At 35.5% G+C, this 13,321-nt stretch overlaps 1 protein-coding gene across 1 annotated transcript; it reads left to right on the top strand.

Moving 5' to 3' along the window:
* Positions 1-1,309: 1,309 nt before the first annotated feature.
* Positions 1,310-10,659, top strand: LOC134259845 (uncharacterized). The gene is made up of 7 exons (XM_062742443.1): positions 1,310-1,555; positions 3,353-3,596; positions 6,170-6,286; positions 6,575-7,211; positions 7,296-7,461; positions 7,753-8,171; positions 8,270-10,659. The coding sequence occupies exons 1-7, from the start codon at positions 1,446-1,448 to the stop codon at positions 8,929-8,931; spliced, it is 2,355 nt and encodes a 784-aa protein (XP_062598427.1). The 5' UTR covers positions 1,310-1,445; the 3' UTR covers positions 8,932-10,659.
* Positions 10,660-13,321: the final 2,662 nt, after the last annotated feature.

Genomic DNA, 13,321 nt, shown 5'->3' with positions numbered 1-13,321 from the left:
TCTGTTGAAGAGTTATATCTAAATTTATGTACATTTCACTAGCTGTGCCTAATGGGTCTTTGATATTTTAGATAATAAGCACCCCAAAATGTGGAAATTACTAGTAGCCATATTTATTTGGATTTGGTTCAAGGTTATGTATGTGCAATTCAAGATTTATATTTCCTGTAAAAACAATGTGTAACAAGTTTCAAAATAATGCAAGTACTTATTTGCTAATTGGGGCTTTGTAAGGATTTGCAGGTGATATTTATATACAATGGAAAGCCAATGTGTTCATATCTAGACAAAGTCGAGAAACGGAATGAACACCGAAAAGAAAGCCTTTGGCTCCATAATGCATTGCAGCTAGTTGTGTATATGGCATATCCAATGTAAACGTCCTTATTGTCTCACACTTTCACACAGTGAGGGTAATTAATATCAGTTTGTCCGTCTGTCTGTTCATCCGTCTATATTTCTGTCACACTGTTACACTTTCATTTCTCTCGCTTTTGCGAAAAATTATACTCCCTACGGCCTAAGAAAAAGGGCTATCGATTTTAAGGTCAAAGGTCAAGGTAATAAATTTAGTCTGTCTTAACACTTTCGTTTCTGGGCGAAACTCAAGAATTCATTGGGATTTTGCAGCGAAATTTATACTACGACTTCCTTTGGCCTAAAATGGACCTCTATTTATTTTGAGAACAAAGGTCGTATATATTCATACACTGTTAGTGTGTAAAATTCATTTCAAGGCGATATCTCACGAAGCTTTTAAGTTTTGCAATGAAATTGTATACTATTACTCCAATTGCCCCACCTGCCCCTCACCAATCCCATTTTGACCCCCACTACTAGATCCGCGCATACTCTTCTTTTTTTCGTTAAGCAAGGGACACATTTCTCTGAATTAACTTGTTTTAATTTTTATTGATAAAATAATCACACTAATAAATAACATTATTAAATTTAAACGCCATGTCGTCATGCAATGCTGTATAGTTTTCTAGTATATTTGAATAAGACGAAAAAATATATTAAGAATTTATTATTTTTTGGAACGTCCTGCCGCAATCACTAAATAAGGATACTCACTTCCTCTCCAGTCGGGTTCTGTGCTCTCTCTCTCTCTCTCTCTCTCTCTCTCTCTCGTGGACTAAAACTATCAAAAATTGATAGATCTCATTGTAATACATAATTATGAATACTTTGTATCAATATGCATGTATTTGTAAACTGAGAGAAAATAAATCTTGGGTGGTTCGTTATAATTGATGCCCTCTTTACACCAGGTCTATCGACTATTGAAGGGGTAATGTGTTCTGTATGAGAGCGTATATAATAGATTCCACAGACGCGACCAGCTTCATTCCCCGCGCAGGAATCCTCCGTGAGAACTTCCCGTTACCTGTCGACCTCGACTGACCCTCCTCAGGTGCTGGTATTTACCCCCAACGTGCGACATGGTGAGAAGTCAAAATTTCGTCCTGCTAGGACTTTGTGTGACCGTGGTTGCAGGATTCAACAGGTCAGCATGTCCAGCGACCCTCAGTCCAGCACCCGGAACCACTGGGTAAGTCTTCTCTCTCTCTCTCTCGTTTGTGTTTTTATCTCAGTAAAGCAATGACAGTCAATATTTTATCTCATCAATACATCGTTATCATTGCACCTCATGGACTGAATAAACCAAAGAATATAGAAAGCAATTGAAATGTTTGAGTCAAAAGTTTGTATCAAACTGTAGATACTGGACATCTTCAAAAAATGTTACTTTTTGTTTCTTTCTGTCCATTATTTTCTTTTTGTTTTTAAGTTGATCATGTGAAATTATAGATTGGTAGCTGTTTATTAAGTCTGCATCCTTGATCAAACTTTAAGCCAGACATGTTATTGCGCTCTCACTCTCCTCTGTGACCCCCTATTTTTTTTTTTCATGTCCACGAATATTATTTGTATTGTTCTTAGTATTGCTATTCTTATCGTGTTTTACTCCTTCTTAAAGTTTAACGGAGGTAACGTAAATGGGTCAAAAATCTAAGTGAGTGGTTTAACTTTGACAATTTCATTTAAATTCGTGTACTTTTATACAATCTCACATGGATCCAGGTTCATGAACCACAGCGCTCACAGCTTCTGCATTGAGATAGAGAGATTAAATAAGATTAACTATAAGCTTCATTTTAAAATATCAAAAATATGATTTTGTGCAATAGAAAATATATCGATCACAAGACATATGTAATAGAATACTCAGTATGTGTATGTTCCTACACGAAATTATTTGTAGTCCATTCAGACCATACAGCTCACCTTTTTTTCTCTCCAACGTTTGATAAATATACTCGTACTTAATGAATAAATTTAATTAAAAACATATAAATAAGCATTCTGAGAGCATTGCCAAAACATTAATGCACTTTTAGTATCATCACAAATACTTTGCAATCCCTACAATGTATACTTTTACTACATGTATTTTTTTTCTTGGAATAAACCGTGTTTTATAGTACATGTAATAAATCGAAGATATACTATAACTTAAGCATACGATTTCAGATGTTAAATTGAGACAGATTAGTCGTAGAACTTTCGGAGAAAAATATTTCAAATCAAAATTTTCAGACATAACAGAGTCTTTTCTCTTTTCTTCTATCATTCCTCACGATAAATTTAAGTCAAGGATATTTTAACATCAGTGACAGTTGCCTTTTCAATAAAATGAAACTCGTATATTTTACTTTTCTGGTCATTTGAAAATATGTTTTCTTAAAACATTCTGATTGTACATACAAGTACTCTCAAGTTGATACTAAAAGGGTGCTTGAGTTTCTGATTGACTATATCTACACTGTAAGTGGTTTTTGGAGACCGGTTCTTCCAGCAATCCGTTGGAATTCCCATGGGTCCCAATTGCGCCCCGTTATAATCAGACCTATTTGTTGTATTCATATGAAGAAGAATTTATTTGAAACCTTGCGTATTTACACGAGAAGAAGAAAAAGCTTGCATTGGCTTTCAACTCGACATATCAATTAACAATAGATATTTGCATTCATATGTCGACACGATATATCCCAGTGAGCTTGAAGTAAAAGATACCACAGAGTCATAGTGGTAATCTAACAATAAACTTTATGATAAACGTGAAAACTTCAGCTTCCCTTACTTTTGTGTAGCAATGTACCTTTATCACCTGCATAAGGATTTTATGTATCCCAGTTAAATCGATACACAAGAGCAAGCTCTACGTACAATTTCTAAAAAAAAAAAAAAAAAAAAACCAACAAGCTATTGACAAATAAGTTTATGAATTGAATATATCAACAAGATAATAAAACACAACCTAACTCCGGTGAGTGTTTCATTGTAGAGTTAAACCCGTTCTTGAGCGATACGAGTCGGCTTTACTTATGGTCCTAGGATTTGGTGGATTTTCTATACTGCTAGCCATGCTCCATAATGCTGTTCGGAAATACATCTTCCATGACGAGCATAATCTAGATACTACATTTGACGCCGGTGGTAACGTCAGTTTGAGTCTGACAGCTGTGACGGTTGCCTCCCAGTTGTTCTGGCCTGGAGACATACTTCATAGTGCTACCCTTACAACAAAGGTATAACAGCATTTCAAGCAAAATTTAGTAACAAGTTATACTCATATTGTTTCTATTAGAATACACAAAATCAGAGAAACCCATAAAGACACCATAGTTAGCAACTCAAAAAAGGTGGCTCAACATTTAGATTTTGAATATGCACATTTTGAGCACGCCAAGTATAATGAGGTTAAACAGGATTTCCTTTGTCAATATGTCTGCCAGTCAACTCATGGCTTCGTTTGTTTTTTGCATTTTTGCCAGCAATATAAATTTGCCTATATCAAAGATTATCAGATATGATCTTGACTCGCAAGCTTCTCAAAAGTCAAGGGCATTGTTTTACAGTATTTGAGCTAAAAATAATGCCTAATCCAAGTGAGAAAATGTTTAATAGAGATGATTTTTTTTCTCAGTTACCTTGACATAAGGTTAAAATGTTGAAGGTCATGACATGGTGGCACTATAGTAAAATTGTGAAGGTAACCGTCAAAAAAAATGATATAGCTATCATATCACTTTAATCTGCCTTGAGCCGCAATCAGGGTTTGGATTCAGGGTCTGTGCAAAGCTATTTTTTGTGCGCTTGCTTGGTGCCCAATGTTTGAATTCGCACAGAAATGCCCTAGGAATGCAAGAATGCCTAAGTCTTCCTCGTCATTCTATGTGGTAGAGAGACATTGACTTTCCTACATTTGTATTGACAGACGGTGTCAGATAGTATTTCCTGTATACTGTGTCCCAGGGATAAAGATGTCCAAAATAGAAAACTGAGGACACTTGAGCACACATTTAATGTACGATGCTAAGCTAAGTTGACGTTAAGCTCTCATTTCGGCCAGTTCCTTGGCGATCTAGAGCGCTATAATTGAACCGATAGGCAGAGAATTTTTCTAACAGACACATGTTTTGTACCAAAGTGAATATTTATTTTAGAATTCACTGCAAGTTGACCACCCGTTATAATAAGATTAGGCCCCTATATCACTTCTGTCTTGGTTTGTTTCGTCCAGATAAGGGCCTTCCATCTGCGCGCAATTAGGACCTTGCTCTTCTGTTGGATTTTCATTATATCCCCACTTTCAATGGAAAATCAAATAGAAAAAGAGTCAGTTGAGAAAATTAGAGAATTATGCCACGAAATGTCTATACATCTTCGCCAGATGATAGGAAGGTTCGACTTATATTTGTTGGAAGTAATTTCAAATTGGACAGTCAAATTTGTAAGGCGAAACCTTAAATGGTGTAAGAAAGAAATGAATTGGGTGATATAGCCACTGATATTAGAAAAGTAACACCATATGATTTGCAGTTCACATAGCTAGTGAGATAAGAGGACTATACGGATATGTTTAATATAAAAAGCGCCATTTCACACAATGCCTGTTGTTTCATGTCCTAATAATGATTAAAGCTTAAATCCATTGTAAACCCTGCCAGGACAGACGTTTTATTGGGGTATAAGATTCATAAAATATCAGAGGAAAATCGACTGAACTTATACCATTAGTACGTAATGTAATTAAAAGACTGCTGGAATCTAGGTCTTCAGACCAGTTGAACCGTCTACTTTATAGCAAAATAACACGAACAAAAGTGGACCTACTGCATTGATTATCTAATTCACACTTAAATATCGTTATTCTGTAATCTAATCACAAACATTAAACACTTAATGAATCGAGATTTTTTGGGAGGATGACACTGTCGAATAAGGACGCGATCGATTTGCTAAGGACCGAAACTGTGAGTGATGTGAGACAGCCTGGCCCGTCACGTGATGTATCGTTAGTAACTCCGACAGTATCATACATCATTGATGGGCTTTTCCTTAAAAAAGGGGGACATGAATCGAATGTATAAAAACACTGATAGTCCATCTCTCTATAAATTAAGTTTTCAAAAGCTTCATTTCCGGTACAGTGCACCCTTCCTGGGCTTCACCTGCAACATGTCGCGTTCAGACACCAGCTTTAAAAAAATTCAATATCAATAAGATAGTTGTCCTACCAGTAGATGTGCTATGGAAGAAAAAAGTATGATTTAATTTTAAACGCATAAACTAACTAAAGGCCAACGATAAGTGAAGAATGGTAACATTGTTTCGCGACCTATCTCCAGCTAGGTCATTTTCATCAAAAAGATATCGTATTCTACATGTATTCCTTATGACTTAAAAGTAATGTATCAAAAGAAAGGGAATAGATCTACATTTTTGGTTAAACTCGCTAATTTTATACGTAAAATTCAATGGAAAAAGATTTTTTCATAGTTTATTACGCCCTATCCCACCAGTAAAACAAATTAAATTTGTGTTCAGAAAAAAATTGCATATATACCAAACTTTTTTCACTACTTGTGCATGTGTGAAAGGTAGGCGAGGATCCAGAGTTAGCGCTCGCAGTTCTTTGTGTTCTAGCAACGGAGATCATCAGCATCAAGAAAAATCTAAGGAACAAATTCAATTTACAAAAGTATAACCATTAACCTACAATTTTATGTGTTTAAAAATCCTCTTACTGAATGTTTGAAATGACAATCTTTGTTAGAAACAATTAACCTTTCATCTCCATAATTTTTTTCTGTTGCAGAATGGAGTCGCTGGCCCATTCTGGTACGCAGTAGGGATCATGGTTAACATCTTTATATTCCCGATATTCTCGGTGCAATTCAAAACTCGGGCACCTGGAGCTAAAACATATTTACAGGTACATTTATTAAGATATAACTGTTTCAACAAGGCAAATAATATACTAGTATATTGTATGCTGAAATCATGTTCTTCGCATTATACTATCTCTCTTTATTGCTCCGATCCACATTATGTCTTACTTGTTTCCTCTACGTTTTGCAATTGTTATCTTAATGTTATTTTCTCTTTTGATGATGGATTATTCAGCAAGTGAACCACGTGACACATTTAAAAAATTTGAATTATGATTTACTAAATTTCACAAAGAATAAAAAACTTCAGTAGAAAATTATTTTCATTTCAGATTATACACGCTCGTTTCGGCAAATCTGCTCACGTGGTCTTTTGTGCATTTGCCTTGATCACTAACCTGGTTATAATGATCGGGCTGTTACTAGCAGGTCGAGCCACCATTAAGTCCCTTACTAAAGACACCTCGGACGAATTCTCACTTTTTGTAATGGCGGTTCTGTTCGGGTCTTACTCTTTGGTCGGAGGAATTGGGACGACATTTTATGTGTCTTACTTTAATGCCTGTCTCGTATTCATACTATTAATAGTATTTGTTGTCAAGATCCTTCACAATGATTCGATCGCCTTTGATTCCATTGGCGATGTCTCCAAGATGTATGAATACATTTCATGCGTCAAAGGGCCTCCTGAAAACGAGAACTACAGCTATTTGACCTTTCGTTCTGGAGTAGCAATCCTTTACGGGGTCATTGAGGTTTTTGTTTCCTCGGCGGTCACTTATTGTGACCAGGCTTCGTGGCAGAGTCGAATTGCTGCTAAGCCGATACAGGGCGTCTGGGGCTTCATTTTGGCGGGCTTTATGTGGTTCGCTATTCCTGCCACAATGGCAACCACAACCGGTATGGCATATCTTGCCTTAAGCATGGAAAACGGAACACATCTGTTGACACCAGGTCAAATTGATGAAGGTAATTATCAATTTTCATACGGAAACATTAAAGCAAACACATCAGGTATGTCAGTTGGAGTACTTGGGTTTGAAACGTTTGTAGGTTTGGTAACACCACTCATTGCTGAGAAGGTTCTGGGTTCCTCGGGTGGCATATTGATTCTGACTATGGGTGCGATGGCGCTGATGTCAACAGGATCAGGGGAGGTTATGGCGATATCCTCCATCATTGTATACGACATCTACCAGACCTACGTCAGACCGTTCAGGTATACTGTTTGTTGCAAGTGTTTCAATAAAAATGGTAAGTACCCAACATACGTAGTAGATTCTAAGAAAAGCAAGTTTCTGTCCCACAAACCAGACGACTGAAGGTTTCAGCATAACGATGCAATCTGGACATAACCAGTACCTGTACTGATAATACTCGTAGGTTTATATAGTTCCTTTAAAAATAATAAAACATGCTCAATTTTAGTTTTACCAAAAAGTACAGTGAAATTTAGTATGCCTATAAGAAAAAGTGTGCTAATTTTGATTCAAGTCCATTTTCATTGCAGAGCCGGAATGAAGAGAAGACAATGTGTTTTATGTGGTAAAAACAAGAAAAGGACCTTGGTGGTCACTTACGAGAGTCGAAATGACCTTCACTGTCAGTGTACCAGTGTCGTACGCTGTCACGGCTGCGCAGAGGATATAGTTCGCAGAAACCAGGTCACCGAGAACTGCATCAAGCCTCGTTATGAGTGTCCAATCCATGGTCAGTATCGACAGTATCAGGACAGTCTGATTCATTTCAAAAATTGGTGCATTGTGTTGGTCACTATCGGCATCATTCCTCTTGGAATGCTGGTTTTTGAGTCTGGAATCGATCTTAATTGGATTTTCTATGTTGGCGCCATTGTTACGATTCCGTGTTTTCCACCAGTTCTTCTCTCCATCATGTGGGTGAAAGCCACTTCAAGGGGTCTTATTACAGGTACAGAGAAAAGGGTACAGACTGCTTAAATTTTTGTCTCAACTGAAAGCTGGCTAATGTAAATGTATCTAATCAGAGGTTCCATTTTCTAATTACAGGAGGAATTTTTGGACTGATATGTGGTATAACCGCAACGCTGTCAGCAGCAACTATGTATGAGGGAGGTCTCAATAATTTCCTGATCAACACAGTCCAGGATCATGCCATTTTGGCGGGAACATGTTCTAGTTTTGGCGGCAGTTTGTTGGGATGTATTATCAGTTCGTTAATTACACATCAAATTCGATGTCCTGAAGATGCAAATGAAGAATGGCAAAAACTGTACGACATTGACAATCCACTAAATCCATGGGAGTTAAACTACAAAGAGGAGTTAAAGGGTCTTCATTTTGATACAAAACCAACTTTTGAACAAATGTCTGCTCAATTTCGTAAAGCAAAAATGGTAGCATATATTGGCGGCGGGAGTAGCATAGTTTTAATGGCCCTCGTGATACCGGGAATCATCATGGCCAGCTACTCAGTGATGAGTGAAGGGCAATTCTCTGCTTGGGTCTGGTTCACTCAGGCATGGGCTGTTGTCATGGCAATTGTTGTCATAATAGCGCCGCCTGCCGAGGAAATATCTCGAATAGTAAAGCAGTACCGCCAAAACAAAGAAACTGTGATGGATGCAAACGAAACAGTGGATGAAGTTTTACTGAAAGAAGTCAATCATACTGATTTTCACGATTCATCCCAGCCCGTGGCAAAAGTTTGAGAATTTCTGTAGTTGAGAAAAAGTTGGTAGCTATCTACAATGAACTATTTAAAAGAGTTTTTGAAATTTTGAGTTACAATGTATTTTCATGTAGCGATCATATTTTTTCCTCATCGGTACATTTTTCTCATCCAGCATCCCTCATTTGTCACTAAACAGGTATTCCATCATCTGTTATGTGTTCTACATAAGGAACTTTATAAGGTAATGGTAAGTTCGATATAGGTCTAGACGTCATTTCAATTTTGCAACAGGCCTATGGACCACAACGCTTATATGAGTCGCTTTGACTCTGATGATGAATTGGAATGATTCAATATCGATACGACCATCATGGCCTTGTTGTTCTGGAGAATTTCCCTTTTGCGCACATATTATGTACAATTCAGATCTTTGATTTTGATCAAACTCCCCACGGAGTCATAATTTTAAAAATATAATACCACATAACTTAGATCTGTTTTATTTTTAGGTATGATAGAGTATCTTGTCGCTCTTAAAAAGATAGCTTCCTATAAATTCTGTAAAGCTCTGATCCTCTATTGTAGCCCACGCTGTTTCCGAGGGTCCTTTCCACTATAATTTTTTTATTACCTTTTGCCCTTGACCGACTGTAGAGTTTGGTCCACTTTTGATCAATTTTAACCTTGGCCTTATTCTTTAAAAAGTAAGTACTAGAATTTTCATATATGGTGACAAGGCCTTCCTCTAGATACACCAATTTTGACCCTAGAGTCACAAACTTTTAGAAAATTTAATCTATGCCAAATAACTTTTAAACAGTTGGTGCTAGACCTTTCCACTAGTTTTATTTATTTTTTTTTTTTTTGCCTCTAACCTTGGAGTTTGGACCATTTTTAAAAAACTTTAACCTTGGCCTTAATTTTTAAATAGTAAGTATTAGAACTTTTATATTCTAAAGGTATAAGACCTGCCTCTAGATACCAACAATTTAGACTTTGACCTTGGCGTTTTACATATATACATGTACATGTATTATATAAAAAAAATTATCCATAAGTTTTGAACAGTTGGTGCTAAGGCTGACAAGGCCCATTTCCAGAAAACCATTAATTTTGACCTTGATCTAGCAGTTTGACCTATTTTTAAAAACGTTAACCTAGGACTTCATTGATAAGGGTCCAACATCTTTTGACCTTGACCTTAGAAATTGGCTATTAAAGAAACTTTAACCTTTGCCATAAGTTGTCACACAGGGGAATTGTACGGTGTTTCACAAATACATTTTTTGTTTTGCTCTTGTACATTTTAGCGTTGCAAACCACAGTCAAAATGCACGATACAGACGAATTCTGACCGCTTAGGAGAAAAAAATGCTAAAGAGCCAACGATCTTGAGACGTTGGTAGAATATCCGTTTCTGTTGACAGATATTATTTCACCAGCCATAAAAAATCATTTCTTATGTGGAAAAAAAACCAAAAAACAGAATGATATAGTTTCTAACGGCTATTTCCAAATGATGGAATTGTTCCAGATATTTTTTTTTCACTTTATATATTACGTAGATGAGACCATAATAGACCTTTTTAATACCATGGAAGATATAAGGTCGTGGACTAGCAAATACCCAGTCAAAACTGATATCTAAATTCTTGTACAGTGTATGACAAGTTTTCTGTAATGTGTTCGCTTACTAGTATTCCATGCACAAATGTTTGTATCTTTTAAGAATGTACATAACAATAAAACAATACCTTATAATTGATTCTTTAATTAATATTATACTTTCATTTAAATTAGTTGAATCTACTGATTGGTCGAGAAACATTTGTTAAAAAACCAGCTGAATAACGTGTTAAAAAACCAGCTGAATAACGAAGCCACGCCCTCCAGCGTAGCAACTGTCAACATTGCTTGACGACGGGTGATATTCCCAAAAATGGCGACTGCGCAGAATTTATGCGCACATGGTTCACTGTTATATGTATTTGTATAAAACATTCATTATAATATAATAAATATCGCATTTCATGCACAGTGTAACATTTGATTAAATACAATATTTATATAATATTGCATTTCATGCACAGTGTAATGTTTTATTAAAAAGATATACATGTATATTAACACTAAAATTCCCACTTCGTCCTTTTGAATACTTAGTAAAAGAACACGCCCCCAAACAAACAAATAAAAAACAAAACACACACACACACACCCTCACACACACAAAACAAACAAAAAACGCCAAAATGAAATCATAATCTGTCCAAAAGATAAATACCACCTGTTCATGAGCAATTTTATGATGATGTGATTAAAAAACCTTAAAAGATTATTTTTTTGTTAATTTTTTTTTTAAATCAATTTAAAGGTGCATGGACAAAAATTATGAAGTTTATTTTCTGTATAATACTTTTAAAGGAATATATTTTTATAGCATTTTACAAAAAAATATATTACAAATCTTATTTCATCTTTAAGTTATCAAAACTTCATTTTAAAATATATATTGCTTACACATCCTTGCACTTTCAAAAAAGTTAATTTTATTTTAAATCTTTCCAAAAGTCAATTTGTGTCAAAATGAAAAACATTAAAACTATAATCCGGAAAATTCTGAGTAGAAATATTCGAAAGCAAAACATACACACAATATATTGTCAGTCCGTGCAGTTGTGGTGAGCAGACTTTAACAATTGAACGTTCACGGTGAGATGAAAACATCAACATATAATAAACATGTATATTAACAAAAACTTGTACGTTTCACTTTGTGATCGATTTGCTAAACTCTGTACACAACACTTAGCGCGGAATGACGATACTTGTGAAGTGGTTTGCTTTCTAACACTTCTACTCTGAATACAATTATTTTCTGGATTAAAGTTTTAATATTTTTCTCTAATACACAACAAGATTGCCACTTTTCCCAAGTATTACGAATAAAAGTAAAATTTGTGAAAATGCAAGGATGTTTCAATCAAACCCATCCCAAAATTTGAAGTTTCAATAACTTTAAGATGAAATAGAATTTTTAACATATCCTGGTATTTTTGTGTGAAATACTATTAAAATATGTAAGTCGTGATATTATACAGAAAATATTAACTTCAATTTCGTTTAAATCAGGCTTAAGATTTCTAACAGGGGCAGTCTTCTCTGTGCAAGGTTTATCCTTCTTGGATCATAAAAATGGAAGGTGATATCTAGAACAAGGGGTGGTTCAGTGAACTTTTTACGAGGGGAGAGGAGAAGGGGCCACTAAAAAGTTCTCTCTTACGTAAGTTTACAAGAAATGAGAAAAAGGATTAAATATATGATAAACAATATCTGGACTTACCACGATTACGTTGAAAAGGGGGCTTCTCAAGAACTTTTATCCAGAAGTGTGGGGTTCCAGTCTTTTTGGTTACTATAATATGTAATTTAAATATAATAACTCTAATATAAATCCCAGGAGGTCCACACGCACATACAAAAAAAAAAACTATTTCGAGTTAAGGGGTGTTGGTGACACTTGGTATTAAGTTTTTTTTCAACTTCGTAAGTGTTAAAGTTCCAAATTGGCAATACTGATCATATTCGGTTCACATTATACAAAAGCGGATCTTGCAGAGAGATTGAGTTGAGGTGGGGGATAGACAGCCATCATATCGCACAGCATAGTTGGCAAAAAATGACTATGGAACCTCTCCCGGTTGGAAACGCAAACTATTCTTTAAAGAAATGCACATGAAATAAAGGGGGTTACCCCGTTTTCTCAGGAAATAGTGTTTTTCAGTGTTTCGTGATTTTTTTTCGTCGTAAAGATCATTTTGGGAGTGTGAAATTTTACCAATTGAAAATGGATGCTCCTTTGTTGTACTACATGTAGGTAGGCGTTGGTGACTTTCTTAAAAAATACATTTGTGAGAGATTAAGAAGTATCAATATAGGAAACATATGCAGATAACAAACGGTATTCAAGATCAAAAGTCTATAAAACGACACAGAATAGGATCTGAGCAAACACGGGCATCCAACACATCAGAGGTGGGATCAGGTGCCATGGAGGAGTGAGCATCACCTGCCGATTTGATAAATTTGTTCAAAACATGTATCCAATAGTTACCTTTTTATTACTTTGTCTAAATCTAACTTTACAATGATCTTGCTCTGAAAAAAATATGACATTCTGATTTTTTTTGCACACCTTGAGTCTTTTTTGCAGTTGCTTACTCTTATCAATAAGTTAGACGAAGTTTGAAGCTGACCCATCATTTCTAAATGAAGACACATAACTCTTGACAGCAATATTTGAATTCTTTGTTTCTTGGTAAGAACATACCATACCAAAAATCATTTCAGTTTCGTTCATATTCAATCACAGTCATGCCTTTCTAACAAGCTGAATACATGTAATTTCACTTTCTTCAGAAAACAAA

This window comes from Saccostrea cucullata, unplaced genomic scaffold (genome assembly GCF_032062105.1).
Source record: "Saccostrea cucullata isolate Sc308-1 unplaced genomic scaffold, CSIRO_AGI_Scuc_v1 ctg441, whole genome shotgun sequence".
Lineage (NCBI taxonomy): Eukaryota > Metazoa > Mollusca > Bivalvia > Ostreida > Ostreidae > Saccostrea > Saccostrea cuccullata.
This window is presented reverse-complemented; position numbering and strand designations above follow the sequence as displayed.

Coding starts and splice junctions, on each gene's coding strand:
- LOC134259845 (XM_062742443.1), top strand. CDS start 1,446: ATGGTGAGAAGTCAAAATTTCGTCCTGCTAGGACTTTGTGTGACCGTG. Junction 1,556..3,352: donor CCAGCACCCGGAACCACTGG/GTAAGTCTTCTC, acceptor GTTTCATTGTAG/AGTTAAACCCGTTCTTGAGC. Junction 6,287..6,574: donor GAGCTAAAACATATTTACAG/GTACATTTATTA, acceptor TTTTCATTTCAG/ATTATACACGCTCGTTTCGG.